The 18,330-nt window shown below is 43.2% G+C and overlaps 4 protein-coding genes across 5 annotated transcripts; 1 reads left to right on the top strand and 3 right to left on the bottom strand.

Moving 5' to 3' along the window:
• Positions 1–99: 99 nt before the first annotated feature.
• Positions 100–2,698, bottom strand: LOC133929522 (cytochrome b5-like). The gene is made up of 3 exons (XM_062376312.1): positions 2,512–2,698; positions 614–680; positions 100–539 (listed from the first exon to the last, which is right to left on the bottom strand). The coding sequence occupies exons 1-3, from the start codon at positions 2,587–2,589 to the stop codon at positions 283–285; spliced, it is 402 nt and encodes a 133-aa protein (XP_062232296.1). The 5' UTR covers positions 2,590–2,698; the 3' UTR covers positions 100–282.
• A 3,497-nt stretch (positions 2,699–6,195) lies between these two features.
• LOC133929510 (cysteine protease XCP2-like) lies at positions 6,196–7,717 on the bottom strand. The gene is made up of 2 exons (XM_062376292.1): positions 7,189–7,717; positions 6,196–7,047 (listed from the first exon to the last, which is right to left on the bottom strand). The coding sequence occupies exons 1-2, from the start codon at positions 7,667–7,669 to the stop codon at positions 6,431–6,433; spliced, it is 1,098 nt and encodes a 365-aa protein (XP_062232276.1). The 5' UTR covers positions 7,670–7,717; the 3' UTR covers positions 6,196–6,430.
• Positions 7,718–9,657: 1,940 nt separating this feature from the next.
• Positions 9,658–14,223, top strand: LOC133929496 (uncharacterized). Of its 2 annotated transcripts, none has more exons than XM_062376271.1 (15): positions 9,658–9,811; positions 10,654–10,810; positions 10,894–11,002; positions 11,086–11,229; positions 11,506–11,610; positions 12,154–12,237; positions 12,424–12,539; positions 12,622–12,723; positions 12,799–12,912; positions 13,169–13,225; positions 13,313–13,379; positions 13,454–13,507; positions 13,663–13,737; positions 13,836–13,871; positions 13,975–14,223. In XM_062376271.1, exons 2-15 carry the CDS (start codon positions 10,782–10,784, stop codon positions 14,089–14,091), a joined length of 1,209 nt encoding a protein of 402 aa, XP_062232255.1. In that variant the 5' UTR covers positions 9,658–9,811; positions 10,654–10,781; the 3' UTR covers positions 14,092–14,223. The 2 variants fall into 2 exon arrangements, with proteins under 2 accessions (XP_062232255.1, XP_062232264.1); XM_062376280.1 differs by having other exon boundaries at positions 10,637–10,810.
• Positions 14,224–14,488: 265 nt separating this feature from the next.
• Positions 14,489–16,734, bottom strand: LOC133929516 (protein DEHYDRATION-INDUCED 19 homolog 5-like). The gene is made up of 5 exons (XM_062376299.1): positions 16,470–16,734; positions 15,764–15,876; positions 15,208–15,285; positions 14,899–15,134; positions 14,489–14,811 (listed from the first exon to the last, which is right to left on the bottom strand). Exons 1-5 carry the CDS (start codon positions 16,555–16,557, stop codon positions 14,709–14,711), a joined length of 618 nt encoding a protein of 205 aa, XP_062232283.1. The 5' UTR covers positions 16,558–16,734; the 3' UTR covers positions 14,489–14,708.
• Positions 16,735–18,330: the final 1,596 nt, after the last annotated feature.

Raw genomic sequence — 18,330 nt, 5'->3', positions numbered from 1 at the left:
TTCCAGAAGTATGTACCAAAACATATCTCGCGCAGAACAGGGGATAATACAAACAAATCGCACCAACAGATTAGTGAATCACAACATTCATCAGGAATATGGAAAACAGAACTGAATACCCATCCATTAAATTTGAGTATCATTTTACCACAAGACGTCTCACGGAACCATACGACCACAAAGACTGAAGTTTCTGAATTCATGACAGGTCATGCTCGTACAAGATATGCAATCCTCGCTAACTTATTCAGTTCGTGATCTTTGAAGGACTCACAACAATACTCAAGCGGATTCCGACTTGGTGTAGATCCTTATAGCAACGGCCAAGCCCAATATTGCCAAGGGGACCAAAAACTGGAGGATCTTGATGAGGAACTCGGGGGTCTTATCCTGGTTGTAGTGTGGTTGTTTGGGGGCCGTGTACTTCACCTTGGTGGGTATTGTTGTTGCATCAATTTCACCGACTAAGTACTCGTCCATCATTGCACGAGCAGTGGTGCTGTGCCCCACATCTTCGAAATCGTCAGTAGCATCCTTGGCTGCAAAATACCCACATTAAGTAACTTGAAAGCAAAACTTTAAAACACCTAAGAAGCATGCAATGGGGCTGTACCAGTTGAAGACAGCAGAACGTCGTCACCACCAGGGTGATCCTCCAGGAACTTGGTCACATTGTACACCTAATACCAACACACAACAGATCCATTAGTACGTTTTGTTGGTGGAAACTGGAAAGGGTTTACTTTTTCATCATATGCAGACTTGTCGATTGTCGCTATAAAAACAACAGTGCTAGGAACTCAAAAGAAAGCACATGCCACATTGCAACTGCGGCACATCTCAAATAGAGGAATGAACCCAAACAGTCTGCCCATCTTTCTTCATCACATAAAAGCTAATTAGAAGTAAATAATCATAATTTCCACGGAAAAACTCAATTACAGGGTTTTATAGTGTCATCCTGCATCTTGACTAATATATCTAGTTGAACTTAAAATAGAGATGTAAATCAAACTGATTTCCCCAACCTTTATTCAACAAGGATCTTAAATACAACATTATACTTAAATTGTGAACCCCATGCGACAAAAGATGACAACAAGAACATTCCAGATGTACCACAAGGCAAGGTGTTAGGAACTGAGGGCCTGTTTGTTTCATCCGGGGATTGTGAAAAGCAACTTTTAGATTGTGGATTCTAAAAAACTTTGATGAACAGTTCAGTAAAATAGACTTTCACAATCTGTGAAAAATTGAGGAAAACCAGCTTCTTGGATTCCCACAATCCATCAAGCGGATTGTAAAAAGCTATGGCAAAAAGTTGTCTATTTATTTTAACTTCGGATTGTAAAAGCTGAAGCCACAATCTGAAGCCGAAACAAACAGGCCTAAGCCACCAAATATTATAGGCTGCATAATAATCTTTAAAAAGTGGGCTCCAGGAAAGTGACATATTACCAAATAAAATTTAGGTGCATGTACAGACAGTATGGATAATAGCGATACCCAGAACGTAAGGCCAGTATTTGCTCACTAACTAGACATACATTTTTTCATCATCTATGAAGCAACACCCAGATCAAATGTTTAATTCGTTAAAGCTTCTGAGCAGAACAGATTGGGAAGAGAAAAGACGATAAAACAGTAAAGCACTACCTAACGCAATAGCCAAACTAGTGAAGAGGAAGCCTATTTGATTTATTAAGTTTACTATGTTTCTTCTGATCACCCTGGAGTTGGACGAAACAAAACATTTTATGCACTATGTTTCTTCTGATCATAGTCTGAACGATGATTCAAATAAGCGGAGTCTAGCTAACATTCTTACAGCCATGTGATTTTTTCCCTACAAAAGAAATTACTTGCAGGCTTTGCAGCTGAGCAAGTTTTATGTCTAATAATATTATGACGAAAGAGTCATCAAATTCACATAATCACAAAGTTCCTGGCCAAATTGTTCGGCGGTTTGGATCTCATTGCATGTTGTTTGGAAGAAAAGGAGCTACAGCCAGCAATATTGAGAACTTATCGCACAAGCGCGCAGTTCGTCAGCAGTAACAACCGTTGTCGCATTATCGCTAAAGATTAGAGCCCGATCTGGCAAAGCGACCGATCAAGAAACAAACGCATCACAGTCCTCACCAGGGACAGGACAATTCAATCCACAAAAAGCTGTCTTTACCATACATGGAATTGATAGAATCCATGATTTGTTGGCAGATCTTTGAACCCCATCTAGCCTGGCTCTAAACACTAGGTACCCCCACAGAATCAGGAATCTAAAAAGGAGAATTTTCAGATCCCAAGGAGGGGGGGGGGGATTAAACATGGGCGCTTGAAAATTGAAATCAAGTAGGACTGAGGGTGGGGTTACACAATCCCCACGGTTAAAATTGGACCCCAGGAAAGAAAGAAAGAAGACAAATTCCCACTGGATCTTGAGGAGGAGGAACAGGAAGGGATCTATCCCTGCGAACCCAGGCACAGGCAGGGAAAAGAAAAGGCGCAAACCTTGCCGCTGATGACGAGCCAGCAGTCGTCCTTGTTGTTGTGCTTGGCGACCTCCTCGAGGGTGTACACCTTGGACATCTTCTTCTTTGCCTCGCCTCGCTTCTCTACTCCTCGGCAAGGTAAGAAGAAGAAGATGTGTCGTCTGGAGGTGGGCTTTTTGCTTGCTGCTGCTTTGGATCCAACGACCAAGGGAAAGGGATTAGTAATGGGAATGGGAATGGGTTGGTGGGTCTAGTCTCGTCAGGTGGGATTTGGAGAGGGCCCACGTGTCATCGTTTATTAGGTATGGAGGGTCGGGGGAGCCACCGCCCGCGCCCGCGCCCGCGCCGCCCGGATCAGGATCGCGTGTGGTCAGCTAACCTCGTGCGCTTCCCTGTGGGCGCTCTAAAGGACTCGTGTCGTGTCCACAAAAACGCAATCTATTGGCCTAGGCTTGCCAAACAAGGAGCGAGCTTTTTTTTGTTGAGATCAACTAAAATTATCGCAGGCTTTTCTTGAGATCGCTAGCTACGGGATTTTTGTTCCTAGATTTGCCTTTTGAAAAAATGAATCTCGTATGATTTCTTGATGGTTGTGTTCTTTCTTGCATACGGATCGGATCGGATCAACTGAAGCTGCTACGTACCAATCACTTGATGAACAGGCTAAGTCGCAGTTGAGCACGTTTCTTCCTACAAAACAGGCACTGGACAGTTTTTTATATTTTACAGCAGAAAAAAATACAAATAGATAACACTCAAAGACTGTCTAAAAAATACAAATAAACAACCCTCAAAGACTGTCTCGAAAAAAAAATAAAAAACCACTAACAATCTTATATTTACTAATTGGAAGTTCTTTTTATGCCTCCACGTTAATATAAGAAAATCCTAAAAATTCTAAAAAAAAAAAAAACATCTAATCGTCGAATTAATTGATTGACTAACTGTAACCATTGATCAACAACCAGACGAAATTATATTTACTAATTGGAGGCTCATTTTGATGCCTCCACGTTAATCTTAAGAAAATCCTAGAAATTCTTAAAAAAAGTACAGCATCCAACCGTCGAATTAATTAATTGACTAACTATAACTATAAATCAACAACCAGACGAAACAACATATAAGATTAAAAAATAAATCATAGAGTCTAGCCCTAAGACTACTTCTTGCCTTGCCTTGTCTGGTCTTTCCTTCCTTTTTTTTATACTCTTTGTCCAATAAAAATTAACTCCAACTTAGTTACGTTAGCAATCAACACACTTTTCTAAATCAATTAAAATATACCAATTAAATATGCGTGTAATCAAATATTACAAAATTAAAACAATAGAACGCAAATATATTACGGATTATCACATAAAAATAATATCAAAGAATTTATAATATGAGATACGATGACGACATTAATAATAATAATAATTTCAAAAAATCAAGAAACAAATAAAATCAATTTGCATAACACATAAAATGAAAATTATAAATTAGATCTATTCACAAATAATAAACATGATTCCAATATTATGAAAAAATTACATATTTTACATTCCAATATTTAAATATAAATAGCCAATGTATCTTAGCATACAACCATTATTAACACAAATATTTACAATTCAGTCGTAAGCTAAAATTCTAGCATGTGCAGTCGCACGGGTTGATGCGCTAGTGTAGATTACAACTGTGCACTCCGATCGGTCGTACAAAATAACATCTCCCGCCACTCCATGCAACAACGATCACCGCAACATCACGCATGCCATCGCCCACCACACCCCCACATTGAACACGCTCGCAAGTGCATGGTCTATCGCAGACGGACTCCACAGAAATCGCTATCGTTGCACCGACTTGGCCACCGTCTCGCGAGACCAGTCTGCCCCAAACAGTCGCCACCATGCAGGACCATATGCAGCAGCCACGTGGGTTCACCCACCAGGCCGTCGCACCTCCACCACCGATGTTGTGCCACCACGTGCATCACCGAAAACAGTTGTCATCATGTGGGACCGTACATCGTAGCTGCGGAGAACCAACCATTAGGCTGTTGTGCCACCTCATGTCATGCCAAATAAGACACCGCCATGCAGGACCGGCCACCACCTGGCTCCATTGACTGCTACGTCATGTCGATTTCCAATGCTCCACCATCCAGATCCGACTACGTAGTGTCGATTCGTACCGACTTCACACAGATCCGACCTCCATTGCACCAGTCAAGCCACTCTCGCAATGAACCGGCCATCGCTTTGCGGGACCGACTACCGCCAAGCCGAGACCAAGGCGATGCTTACGTATCACCACTGACCGCCTGCACCACTCCTGTGCCGAACTGGGCCACATAGCCCGATCCAGGTGTCTCTAAGGTATTGCCACGCCGTCCCAGTCGTTGAAACCTCATAGCAGCCACCATCCAACACAACGCCCTGTGCAGGTGAGGCCTCTCCGCATCGAACCAACCACCGCCATGCGAACTAGTCGCTACGGAGCACTTGTCCACCTCCAATCCACCGTGCTAACGTTCAGTTGGCTCACGGGCGCAAACATCCATCCGCTACCTTTCCATGCATGCCCGCACGCCACTATTAGCCGCAACCGCCACACCCCTGCACGCCCGACCACCATGCCCCTCTCCTCAGCATGTGGCCACCACCTTCGCGTCACCCCTGGCCACCTCAAGCCATCATCACCTCGTGCGGGCGTCGTACGCCTGCTTGTTGCACATGGACGGCATCGCCACGACCTCCACTGCAAGCCACGCCACTGCCGCACGTGACCTCCACGCCGACCCGGTCCTCCTCCACACTGTCGTCACCATGGGCGGACGCCGTGGCCTCCATGCTCCGCCCTGCTCGTCCCCTCCAATGGCGTCACTGTGCGCTGCCCTAGCTCGTCCCCTACTAAATCCTCAAGGATCCACCGTGGGGGCTCCGGATCCAGCCGCCGACCTCATGGTCGCAGCCACCACGGGAAACACCGCTCCACGCCCGCCTCCTAGCCACACCAGCATCCACGCTGTGGGCGCCGTTGCGCAGCCACACCCATTGCCTAGTTGCGCCCGCATCGCGCCCCCATCGCAGATCTGGTGACGATGAGCGTCCATGTCACGTGGCACTGAGACGTTGTTGCCTGCCATCACTTGTCAGGCCTGAGACCACATCCGAACGAGGGCCGTCCGGATCAGCTCGCCGTTGCGAGCTTCGCCGGAGCTCGAGCCAGTGACCTTGAGGCTCGCCACCGCGAAACGAGAAGAACCCATGGGGAAACCCCGCCACCACCATCCAGCAACCAGCTCAGACGGCAACGAGACGTGGGGAGGAGGTGAGAGGGGCAGCGGCGCCGAGAGGCGTAGAGCTGCCCGAGTTGCACGTAAGAGCGACGCGGGCGGCGAGTCGTGGGATTGGTTTCTTGGTTCTTATCGTGTGTATGTGTTACGGTAACGCGTGATGCTTTCTTTGCTCGCACGTGACTGTTCTCTCTCTTTTTTTTTACAGCTAGATTTAATTGCATACGATTGGTTGGTGGCTGTTTGTTTTCCAGAACTAATTAAGTATGGCGATGAGTAACTGGTATATGTATGAGTTTCCATGGATTACTCAGACGGCTCTCGATCCCATCCTTCGTTTCGGTCAGAAATGTCTCTTCAGCTCAAACTTGTTTTCGGTCAGAAAACCAAGGGACAAAGAGATGTTTGTTGCTCGATCAACACCGTACCAATTCATCTCTTAACCAAATCTTGCAACCAATACAGTAGTCGATCTCTCCTTATTGAAAACAATATATGCAAGATGATGGGATGTGAGAGCATGAAGGGAAACATGCAAGAACCAGAATCCAATCAAGTACGTAGCTCTTCAAATGCAACTGATCGATGAAGCAGCAGCAGCAGCAAATTAATGTTGGTTTAATTTCTTGAAATGTTAATTATAACACGTTAATTAGTTCTTGGTTGGGTAGGAGGGCATCTTGTTGATGCCGCAGAGGCCCTGGTGGTTTCCGGTGCCCCTCTTCATGCGGATGTACCCCTTCTCGCCCCACTGCGCGCCCCACGAGTTCTTCACGATGATGTAGTCGTGGCCCCGCTTGCCGGCCGCCGCCCCGTACCCGACGGCCGCCACCCCGTGATCCAGCTCCGTGCCGCAGGGACCATCGAACACACCCCCGCTGTAGAACTGGAAGCTCCTGCCTGAGGCCTCAATGGCGACGCTCACAGGCTGGTGCGCGAGCGCTTTCAGCAGTGCCTGCTCGTTGTTCCTGGGCACGTCCTCGTACCCCGAGATTGTCACCACCACATCGTCGTGCCCAGGTGCCTGCTGCTTCCTCTTGCGCTCGCAGGTGCCCTCCTCCATGAGGTAGGGGTAGTCCTCCTCGGTGTGGAGGCCGCCGTTGGCCGCGATGTACCTGAAGGCGTAGTCCATCAGCCCCCCGTTGCAGCCGTTGTTGCCGTCCGTGTCGCAGTCGATCAGCTCCTGCTCCGACAGAGCCGTCAGGTTCCCCGTCACGATCTGGTTGATGCCCTCCACCGCCGCCACCGTCGAGAACGCCCAGCAGCTCCCTGCCGATTTTTATTTTATTTTTGCGTGTGTGTGACATATATGCATGCATGAATGCAATGAGAAATCTGCCTGATCAACAATGCAATATTAATCGATCCAAGTCATCCAACGATAAAATATTCTTAGTGCATGCTAATTACCACACTGGCCCTGGTTCTTGACATCGGTGACCGCGCCCTTCTTCCTCCAATCCACGGTCTTGGGCAAGCCCGCCACAGCCACGTCCTCGTACCTGAAGCTCCTCCTTGTTGGCGATGGCGACAGATCATGATCGGCCCTGACGCCGAGGTAGGTGGCCTTGAACTCGTCGTGCGTGAGGTCGGCGAACTCATTGAGCCCCAGCCAGTAGCTGCTCACCTTCCGGTTGGTCTCGTCGATGTGCTTCAGGTTGTCCTTGAACACCTCGAACCTCCTCAGCTTCTCCTCGAAGCTCGCGTACGCCTTCCGGTGCCTGGACACCCACCGCTCGAAGAGCTCGACCAGCCTCTCGTGCGACGACAGGTCCTCCTCCGAGTAGCCCACGATGGAGAAGTCGCTGCGCCGAGCCACGCACGCACCCAGGCCGATGCAGAGGAGAAGGAGGAGGGGAGCAAGGGGAACCTTCAGGGGAGCAGAAGCCATGGTCGATCGATGCTTGCTTAGTTGCTACAAAGCTTGAGGTGCTTGTGAGTGGTGCTGCATGGAGAGGAGAAGAGGATGCATGCATATATACTTTTGCTTAGGCCCTTGCTTCGAAGCAAAGACATTATATTTGGCCCACTGTAGTGTAGTGTAGGATGAATCATGCCACAGCTTTAAGCTTTGGCCTTGGATTATATTTGATCTGCGAGACTTTGCTTCAAAGCACGATTTGTCTGAATATAATCTTAAGGAAAAACGTCGTGTGTGAGCTCTGAAGAACTAGCTGGCAGCTGGTGAAAGCATGCATCTCATGCAAAGTGGACATGGAAAAGAAATCGACTTCACATGTAATGATATCTTTCCGTTTCAAAATATAGGGCATGATTGGTTGTTGACACGAACAGGCCTGACCAAATATTAGTCATGACCAATGTTGGTATAGTGACAAAATTTGGCTTAGAAAATAGTGTTTGCTTTACAACCAAGCCAATGGTACGACAATAAAAAATTGTGATTATGACATATGGGGTCTACATATCATTACCTATTTATTGTTAAAATATGATCAACATTGGTATTGAATTGTAGATTTAATTGTAAGGAATAAGTTGATGCAAACAGATTACAAATTAGACTCATTATTTAGAAAAATAGTCATAGTCGTTTATCAATCATTATCAAATAAACAGAGTAATTAATGCACTCAATCTCATGTTGCCACGTAAGCAGAGCATGGGCAAGAGGCCAAGACAAAACATGGACGGCCGATTTGCCTGCCTTTATGCAGCCAGGAATTGTGCAAGCATGCATTGGCCGGCCATATTTTTTTTCTTTTATGAGTGCCAAAATTTGGTCTTAAACCAAATAGCACCTAACATATATAAATAAAGAGAGAATAACAAAGGGTTAATATTTCAATTAGCAATGCCATGAATTAAGTTTAATTTCATTCCTAATATGTACAACATACTGAGTTTATTTTGTTGTTTCACACTTGCAGTAACAAGATGTCTTGAAACAAGTGTTGATCATGATAAAATCGAGGATGTCAAAATTGTTCGGCTCTCTCTAGCCCCCTCAACAGGTTACAGGTGCATATCAAAACCTGATAATAGAAAAAAAATCCATTAGAGAATTATCAAACAGCATACAACTGCCAAAGCAATTCAGAGGGTCATAAAAATAGATAGATTTAGAGTAAAAATCTGTCAACAGATAAATAGCAAAACTGTTAAAAAATATTGAGAAAATCAATCAGATTTGTCACCATTGGTTAAATAGCATTGGTTAAATCAAATTTGTCCTAATAAATCTGCATCCTTGATGAAGATTTAGCGAATTTCTTCGTCTCTGGTAAAGTTTAGGGCCAAAAATATAGGTGTACTGTCGAGTTAGGAGATTCTCTCATAGGGTGGTTGTACAAGATCGGATTGACGGGCACAAGACCGGAACGGCGAGCGAAGATGGGGATAATCCTTTATGTTTGGTAGAATATTTAGAAAGAGCAAAATCGTCGCGTTTTCGAAGGCCGCGAAGAAGAATGCATGAAGGTGGCCCTCAAAGCAAAGGAAGATATCAACATTTGGCGCTTCACTACCTAGAGAGTTTAGGTGGAAAACTAAAAATTCTACGCTTGTACAACTATATGTTGTATCTCGTTTAGCTTGTTGTCGTAACCTCTTTATTTGGCACCTTCGAGCTACCATTATGTAATTGCACCTTATTTTATTTCCCCCTTCAATTAAAAGACAGAGTACCTACCATCTTATTTTAAAAAATAGATGTAGAAGGGGATGGAACGAAATATTTCACTAGCTCTTAGAGACGCATATTCTATTTTATTTGTGTTAATATTTGTATCGAATGGGTATATAAAAATTATTATATAAATAAGAGAATTAATGAATTGGTAATGAAGTTGACTTTACAGTAGGGGCGGTGGTTATATAAAGTAATGGTGATATAGCTAGCGGCGCGTTTGTTTGGTGTGACCGCACGACGACACGAATCGAAGCGAAGCCATCTCCTTCTCCTCTCCTCCCCTCCTCCGTTCTTCTTCACACGCGCACCCCTCCCCGCACGCCACGGCCGGATTCCTCTAGGGTTTCAACCTCCGCCGCCCGCCCTCGCTCGGCCTTCCAGGTAATGACGAACCGCCTCCCTCGATCTCCGCAGCTACCCAATTCAATAGATTGGTCTGTTCGAGAGAGCTCAGTGCTTATCGATCTCCATTCACATCGCGCGGGGTTCGGCTTCTTCTTATCCCCCATTGATGCGTGCCATGTAGTATTATTTAATTACTTTTCTGTATTTTCTTTTCGGCGATCAATTCGTTCGATCAGGTAGGATATTGGATCGAGCATTCATCCACATCGAAGAAGCAAGTTTTTAGAGGGGAACAGCATCTTTTCTTCTTAAATAAAGTCCGGTTTTTGCTTTTCTTTCTCCCCTGTTTCTTGCTTCGGCGTTACGCCGTGGGCGAGGGCAGGGCAACAGGAATCAATTCCTGCCAGTAGGTTGCAACTTTAGAGCTTCAAATATTCCGCAAGCATAACCTCCTCTCTGATCCAACAATCAATGAATGGGGTTTCTACTACTACTTCGCACGGGCCCCTCTCATCAAAGCTTGTTCAAGCACACACGGCAATATTACCATATAGTACAGTATTGCGCTTTTCTCCTTTTATTTTGGTGTCGCGTGGCCGTGTGGAACTTCCATGTTCAATGAGCAGTAACTGTTTCTGATGTTCGCACAAGGGCCTTCCATTAATGCCGTGGAACCCATAACATGACAACTCAAATCTATTGAACTCTATAACTTGTCAAGAGTAGCCACTGGGTAACAGCTGCTAATCCGGGCCTTCTGTTTGTCTATTTACTAGAATCCTAATGTAATTGTGCTTCAGTGCCTTGTGATTATTAATTTACAATGCCATTACAACGAGCCTATTTTGAATTTTGATGTAGATACCACTGTCTTTCAGCTGGGCTTTTCATCGGTGTACTGTGTACATGAGATTCCAGCTACCATCATTATGCTCCCATTGAGCAATGTGTAGAAGTTGCCATTCACAAGACTCAATCTCCAGTAGTTATACTGCTATAGCAGGCAATGGCAAAACTTCCCATTGTTGCACGCAGGTTTGCATTATCCCCGCCCTTTTCCTTTTCACCTATTGCTCACAATGCTACCTTGTTTTCATCTTTCTCTTGCACCCTTGCAGTGCAATTAGGAAGCCTAACGAAACAATGAGGCTCATTGTAGTAACAATTGTTGGGGTGGTGCTTGGTTTCTTTATTGGAATTTCATTCCCAACAGTTAACATAACAAAGGTATGGACATGGTCTATTCACATACTATACCGATGCAATTACATTTCAACAAGTTAACTAATTACCGTTTGAAAATGTCGCAGCTTCACTTTCCATCTACCATTGTTTCCTACATAGAAGACAAGAACTCAGGACTGACAGCTCAAGCTATACTTAATCATGCTTGGACTGCTGCTAGGAATGCAAGAGGAAATGGTTCTGAACCAAGTTCAAACACTACCATGAAGGTAGGATGCTGCTTCTAGCTGAATACCTCAATATGAAACTTTGTTACGCATTTCTCACTCAAAGTAGATTACTTATGTATCCTTATTTTTTCCCTGGAAATACACCAGATCTCATCTTTTTATGTTATTCGAAATTTTGTATTGCTTGAAAATACACTGTTTCCATGTAATCACAGTATCATTGAGGATTATACCTTGATTTTTGTTTTGTGAGAAATCTTTGCTTTTTAGTGTTTTTCTTAAATCTAAAAAAGATCTTGGTTGATAACTTTGTAGATTTATGTACCAACAAACCCCAGGGGTGCAGAGAGCCTAGCACCTGGTATTGTTGTACCAGAGTCTGATTTTCATCAGCACAGATTATGGGGAAACCCGGATGAGGTAACTGTTCTTGTATGCGCTGCTTGTCTCATATCAGATGTATTTCAGTTTTCGGGATGCCTTTTCTTCTTTTCCTTTCCACTATATTATGGTTTATTCCTCCTAGAAAACGAGTTATGCTGTATTATTCCCTTCACATTGCCTGCAAAGAATTAGCATATGCCTGCTCCTTGTCATCTTGTAAATTCTTATGCCTGTGTGCTGCTCCTACACAATCTTTTCAATGATTGTTGTTCTCGCCCTGCTGGTGAAAGCTTTCATATGCTGAAGATCTGAGTGTTGCAGTGAATTCACATCTTATTGTCTATTCAGTTTATATAAATGTTCTGTCTTGCCCTATATGCTTCTTTTCTTGCTGATTTTTAAGCCCAGTTTTTGCATTCTGCCCTTCATCTTTCATCAAAGTTGATTATTGCCATCTTAATTTCTGAACCCTGACCATGATGCTTCGTCAAAGTTAACCTCACCATTTGAGTTAAATCTCACACAAGTTTTGTAACTTGTATCTTCGTTTCTCGCTGATGCGGATATTTGAATTCGCAGGACCTACCCTTCAAGCCGAAGTACCTTGTTACTTTCACTGTTGGAATTTCACAGAAAGAGAACATAAATAGGGCAGTCAAGAAGGTATTTTTTTTAGAGAATCTATTTAATACATCTGAAGTTACTCTTACATCCCAGGTTCTATAGTCTAGCCAGGACTACTGCCGTTTTCTTTCTTTTTGGTAACTTTAAATTTATCTTTAAATGTACACATGTCATGGAATTATAACTTGGTAAACTGCCTGATAGTTTTGACCTTGGCTGTTGCAGTTTTCGGATAATTTTGCTATCCTATTATTCCACTATGATGGCAGGGTGAGTGAATGGGACGGATTTGAGTGGTCAAAGCGAGCTATCCATATAAGTGTCCGAAAACAAGCAAAATGGTGTGCTCTGAAGCTTTATTATTCTTTAATTGTTTAGATTTGGAAGTTGATTCTAGAAGTTACTGATTATCGTGACCTCTAGGTGGTATGCCAAAAGATTCTTGCACCCTGATATTGTGGCACCCTATGAGTATATATTTATCTGGGATGAGGACCTTGGAGTTGAGCATTTTAATGCAGAGGAGTACGCTTTCGATCTTCACCTAGCCGTTTCTTCAGTTCAGTTTTTTTGCCCTTGCTAACATGATTTACGTTGCAGGTACATTAGACTTGTCAAGAAATATCAACTAGAAATCTCACAACCTGGTTTAGAGCCAGATAAGGGATTGACATGGCAGATGACCAAAAGAAGAAGGGATCGTCAGGTCCACAAGTAAGTGGAGGGGGGCTCTAGTTTGTAGCTACAATGAGCTGTTTGTTTTGTCCTCTATAAATATGCGTTACCTCATATATAGATAGTGATGCTGGAGACAATATTTCTCAAAATGTGCTTTGCACAAGGATCCAAAAGATTAAGCCTTGTGCAAGGCAACAAAAATTCTCAGCCTCTTTGCTGAGATATAGAACTTGATTTTTCAAAACAAAAAAAATCTTATGAAGCTATTTGTTTGGTGGTTTGATTCTGGCAGGGATACAGAGGAGAGGGAAGGCTGGTGCTCTGATCCTCACGTTCCTCCATGCGCTGCGTATGTTGTTTTGCCCCCATAGCAGCTGTGTCTGCTTACTCTGGTTGCCCGGTATAGAGGGACTAACCGTGTATGCTTGATGTACAGGTTTGTTGAAATAATGGCTCCAGTTTTCTCGAGAGATGCATGGAGATGTGTGTGGCATATGATTCAGGTATAACATAATTTCATTATCAGCTCTCCTCTGCATGTCCACTTCGCGTCATTGATATCTGCTTTTTATTGCAGAATGACTTGGTTCATGGATGGGGCCTTGATTTTGCTCTCCGGAAATGTGTGGAGGTATGCACTGTACAGCATTGTCAAAGAATTGAAGAGATTTTCTGACTACTTCCCTTGGTCCTTGTTAACACTTCTTCAGTAATTTGCTAAAGAACTTTTTCAGTAGCTTTTGACCATCTTGTCCATGTCTTCGATTGTGCTTTTACTCTTTGCAGCCTGCTCATGAGAAAATCGGTGTTGTTGATTCCCAATGGATTGTACATCAAGTGGTTCCTTCTCTTGGGAACCAGGTAAGAATAAAAGAAGCATACTGTTTAGCATCAGATCCTACTGTAACACCTGGATTTGCACTTAATGCCAACCTTTTTTCCATATTGAAAATGTACAGGGGCAGTCGGAGCATGGAAGGGCACCATGGGAAGGGGTATGAATCCTACAACTTTCTTAGATAATCTCATCTTCGTAGGAGTGTGTTCAGGCTGAACGTTTGTAGATCAATGAACTTTATCATGGTTCCGTTTATGTAGGTAAGAGAGCGTTGCCGGAAAGAATGGGGAATTTTCCAGACAAGAATGGCCGAGGCTGAGAAAGCGTATTACGAGATGATGGGTGTTACTCCTCCAAACGTAACATTTGTCTCCTAGGATTAAATTCTGATGTAACTGTTTTTTGTCCACTAGTAGTGCCCTTGGAGTAGAGCTAGATATGGTGATATTGATGATACATGTAGAGCATACGAGAGTTTATATATATTAATTTATAAGTTTTCTTTCTTTGATCCCTTTCCATTATGTTTCTCATGGGCTGTTATATCTCACCTCACACCTGTTCTTACTTCAATCAGTTTGTTGTGGTATTATATACTCTGACCACAGAAGCATGTTCCCAATTTTCGCTCTAACTGGGAAATGCTCTTCTGAGATGGAACAAGCTATTATTTATGTTTTCATTGTAGAGTTCTATTCTTATTATTGTATCTTTTCTCCAATTATATTTTTTGAAAATTAGACATTCAAAATTGATAGGATGTTAATCCTGACGGATCGCAGCACACAAAAAGTCTGCAGAAAACTGGTATATCCTCCTAGAGCAATTCATATGAACAAGGTTGGACCATAATATATATAACATTCAGCTAGATAGCCAAAGTTGATAGTATAGCCGTAAATATGTTGGGCAGGGAACTGCTTTGCATACGTGACAGTGGTACATCTGCACCCACGAAATCCTAAAAACTGCTCAAGAAACCCTAGGGAACACATCAAAGAATCGTGGACATGAGTATCTCCGTGAGAAACTCGATCCTCTGCAACCTCTCCTGCAGTCCCAGCTTGGACGCATCGTCACTCAAACCCTTGTTCAACCTGAGAAACAACACTCAGATCACTAGCGTCCATGCAGTGATAAGATACTGATGCAGCACCTGAAAATTTGGTATCTGAATATATTACCTATGATCATCTGGGATCATTGCAACACCACTCTTTTCAGCATCACCCGAGATCGCATGGTCGGTTTGCGTGATGCTGCAGATGAACTGGGAGAGCAGTGGATCAGGTGCAGGATCTTGGTATGGCCTGCTGCTCATCCTGTAGTGTTGGGGCTCTTCAAAGTATGTGGTTCCCTTCCCAGGTGCTGAGTTGTTAGCAGCTGCAGGCCATGAGCTTGGCCTGGAAGGCTTCCTCCTCTGTCATGAACCATGATCAGTTACTTCATTGGTCGTTGTGGATGTGAAGTAGTAGGAGCAGCCATGTCTTTACCTTGAGAAGATGCGAGTGTTGAACTCTGAAGTGTGCAGCCATGTCTTTACCGAGATTGTTGGCACAGATCGGGCAAACCTGAAGGTCATCAATAACCGGTAAATCTTTGCTATATAATAAGGAACGTTGATTATTTTGTCTAGCTTGTCGGCCAGATTTTATACATTCGAATTACATAGATAGAAGGGTGGTGAGGTGAGTACTTTGCTATCATCGTTAAAAGCTTTAGGACTTGTGGTTGAAAAAATTACATACAGGAAAGCTTACTAGAGCACTCCTTTAAATTTTCTTAGAAAAATGACCAAACAAAGAGAAAGTTTACAGGTTGCACTGATATTCAAAAACTGACTCAAGAAAGGAATTCCCTGTGATTTACAAAACAGCATACTCGATACTAAAGTGATTACCAACTATATCATGATTGTAAATGCATATGTACCATGTTTGAGACTATTGATTATATTGAGACTAGACCTTGATTGATCAGAGTGGTTTTGCAAAGTAATACTGCCCACAAACAGCTGCGTGCAGAGAGAAGAAACAGAGAGAGACTTACCGCATTTTTGGTGTCGAAGCAATGCTCCTCCTGAAGGTGGTTGCTTATGAAGGGCACCTCAACCTCGATGTAACAGAAGGGGCAAGGGAAGTACTCCCATAACTCGCCATCTTCTGAAATTATATCCACAAGAATCTGTTAAACTGCTGCAAGTAAGCCATTCTTTAACTAAAAGTTTTCCGAAGCGATTCCTTGTATTGAAGAAAAAGGTGGTGTATAGTTCCCCTCCCAGTATTGCATTACAAAACTTTCACATAAAGGCTGGATTCCAACTTGAGATCAGCCTCCTTTACGTCAATAAAGCGAGGGCGAAAATTATTTTTCTTGTTCCTCTTTTTAAAAAATCTTGTTGCATCTAGTGAAACAGAATATAACACACAGAAACCCCACTACAATCCTCCTCAAGACAAGAGCAAACCAGTGTTTCTAAACCACCATGAAAGGAGTAACTGAAAATACAAGGCAAAAGCTTAAGAGCGAACCAGTGTGAGCAGACATAATTGGACAGATTGTTCATAAAAAAGAAAGGAAGCCAGATGCAAGAACCAGCCAGGAACCAATTTCTTCTTGAGAACAAGCATGAACGGACCAAAGAGATCAGTAAAAAGAAGAGAAGCTGAAAGAAAAATTTAGAAATTAAACCAAACAACCGCTGAAGGAACAAAAAGAGAATGTGCCACAAGCATGCATGGATCAGGAGACAGACCTGCAGGGTGGGGAGGAGGGGGGGCATATGGTGGCTGGTGCCTGCCTGCAGGGAGGTAGCCATAGTTGTAGCAAGCCTCCACCTCCATAGGTGAGCTGAACTCCACTGCTGCTGCTCCTCCTCTCCTAACTACCTCAACAAGGAGAGGCAGAGCAGTGTAACTGAACAGCACATGCAACTATACAACACAAAGGGAGTGGAGAAGAGAGTTGCATTGGATATATGAGAGCTCCTTAACCTCTCTCTCTCTCCCTCTTGTATGTTTATATATGGCTCTCAAGGGCACTACTTTTTCTGGCCACATAAATAAATAAATAAATGGTTTGTGTTATTGGTGACTCGAGAATGCAAGGGAGAATGCAAAAGGAGACGAGGTGAGGAGCAAATAGACGTTTCCAGGGCTGCTTGAGGCGAAAGGAATTGCTCTTCCTACGGGAGGAGTCGCTTTCAAGCATTGCCCAGTTGATTCGACTGCGACTGATAAGGGGTAACTAGAATCATAGAGTCACCAAATAATGACACCGCCGTTGAGCCTGACAAATTCTTAGCCCCCAACATCACCTCAAGTTACTTCAGTAGAACAAGTTAAGAACCAGCAAATAATAGCCATCAGAACTCCGAAGAGACAACTAAAACTTAAAATTAGGAGTAGCGTTATAGCATGCTGCTTAATTGTACGCTCTTCCCAAAGATTCTTTTGCCTGATGATGGACCAGCATATATACTTGGCTTTCACATGCCTAGTCGGAGTATTCTTACACTTGTCTCCCACATGGCTCAACAGTTCAGTTCCGTCGTCCCAGTTTATCGAAGTGCAGGCTGTGCAGCCCGTTGCTTTAATTTGCATGGAAAAGATGAAAAACCATCAGGGCCTGTGAACACACGAGATCTTCTGAAAGCTACCGAAACCCGATTGATTATTTATGTTCTCCAAGATCGATGAGAGGTCAACAGCAAAAATAGGAAAAGCTGAAGATTTCTTCTTGCTAATGCTACTCCAGCTCCTTTTCTGCATCCAAGGAAATGCGTTGAAAAATAATGCAGTATCTTTGCAGCCAGCAATATAATGGAGCCTGAAAGCTACACCATGATGTCCGGTTGGTGGAAGCCATCTCATGAGAATGAGTGTTCCTCCTTTCCTCCATGTACGACTCATGTAGTGCGTGGAAAGCTACGATGGACTTTATAGGTTGTAGAAAAAAAGAATTGGAAGGAAGCAGTTGTGGCCACTTGCTTCAATCTGACAGCGATGTGCGTGCACTGAAAGTGGATGCTTTTCTTCCTCGTCCTGCATACTGAAAGAGTGAAAGTTGTGGAGTTCCTGGGTTGCCTGAAAAACGATTAGCCTAAATTGGAGTATTGATTTTTTTAAGTATACCTAAGTTGATATGAACCATCCATTTTAGTTGATCTAATAGTTGATATTTCTCTTACCCCATGTGAGATAATAGATCATGTGGTACCATGCAAAAGCTATTAATGTCAATTACCACATAGTAAATAAGGAAAGAAGAATATTTTATGCGTATGTTATTAATTATGTGGCTCTTAATATAGTAGTTAGTGACAACAATAATACCACTTGCTATAGTATTATACACCGTACTCATCTATTTTTTTTAGTGATTTCTACATTTTACTGTCATACACATCTACGTCCTCAATAATGAGTATTCAAATTTAATAGTACAATAAACTATTAAATTCTTCTAATAAAATTTCGAATTCAAATTTGAAATCACAATATTGAGACTACAAAGGAAATACATCTGGTTTTTTATTTAATCGATAGTGAAACCTTACATGTCTTATTTAAACACCAAGTTAATTGGAATTTATACCCACCACGTATGCCTATCTA

The sequence above is a fragment of the Phragmites australis genome, chromosome 1, assembly GCF_958298935.1.
Source record: "Phragmites australis chromosome 1, lpPhrAust1.1, whole genome shotgun sequence".
Lineage (NCBI taxonomy): Eukaryota > Viridiplantae > Streptophyta > Magnoliopsida > Poales > Poaceae > Phragmites > Phragmites australis.
The sequence above is the reverse complement of the archived record's forward strand: the minus strand, read 5'-3'. Positions and strand labels throughout refer to the sequence as shown.

Coding starts and splice junctions, on each gene's coding strand:
- LOC133929510 (XM_062376292.1), bottom strand. CDS start 7,669: ATGGCTTCTGCTCCCCTGAAGGTTCCCCTTGCTCCCCTCCTCCTTCTC. Junction 7,048..7,188: donor CAAGAACCAGGGCCAGTGTG/GTAATTAGCATG, acceptor AAAAATCGGCAG/GGAGCTGCTGGGCGTTCTCG.
- LOC133929522 (XM_062376312.1), bottom strand. CDS start 2,589: ATGTCCAAGGTGTACACCCTCGAGGAGGTCGCCAAGCACAACAACAAG. Junction 681..2,511: donor GGCTCGTCATCAGCGGCAAG/GTTTGCGCCTTT, acceptor TGTTGGTATTAG/GTGTACAATGTGACCAAGTT. Junction 540..613: donor CGTTCTGCTGTCTTCAACTG/GTACAGCCCCAT, acceptor GGTATTTTGCAG/CCAAGGATGCTACTGACGAT.
- LOC133929516 (XM_062376299.1), bottom strand. CDS start 16,557: ATGGAGGTGGAGGCTTGCTACAACTATGGCTACCTCCCTGCAGGCAGG. Junction 15,286..15,763: donor GCTTCGACACCAAAAATGCG/GTAAGTCTCTCT, acceptor GATGACCTTCAG/GTTTGCCCGATCTGTGCCAA. Junction 14,812..14,898: donor ATGATCCCAGATGATCATAG/GTAATATATTCA, acceptor GTTGTTTCTCAG/GTTGAACAAGGGTTTGAGTG.
- LOC133929496 (XM_062376271.1), top strand. CDS start 10,782: ATGGCAAAACTTCCCATTGTTGCACGCAG. Junction 10,811..10,893: donor CTTCCCATTGTTGCACGCAG/GTTTGCATTATC, acceptor GCACCCTTGCAG/TGCAATTAGGAAGCCTAACG. Junction 13,380..13,453: donor GTGTGTGGCATATGATTCAG/GTATAACATAAT, acceptor TTTTTATTGCAG/AATGACTTGGTTCATGGATG.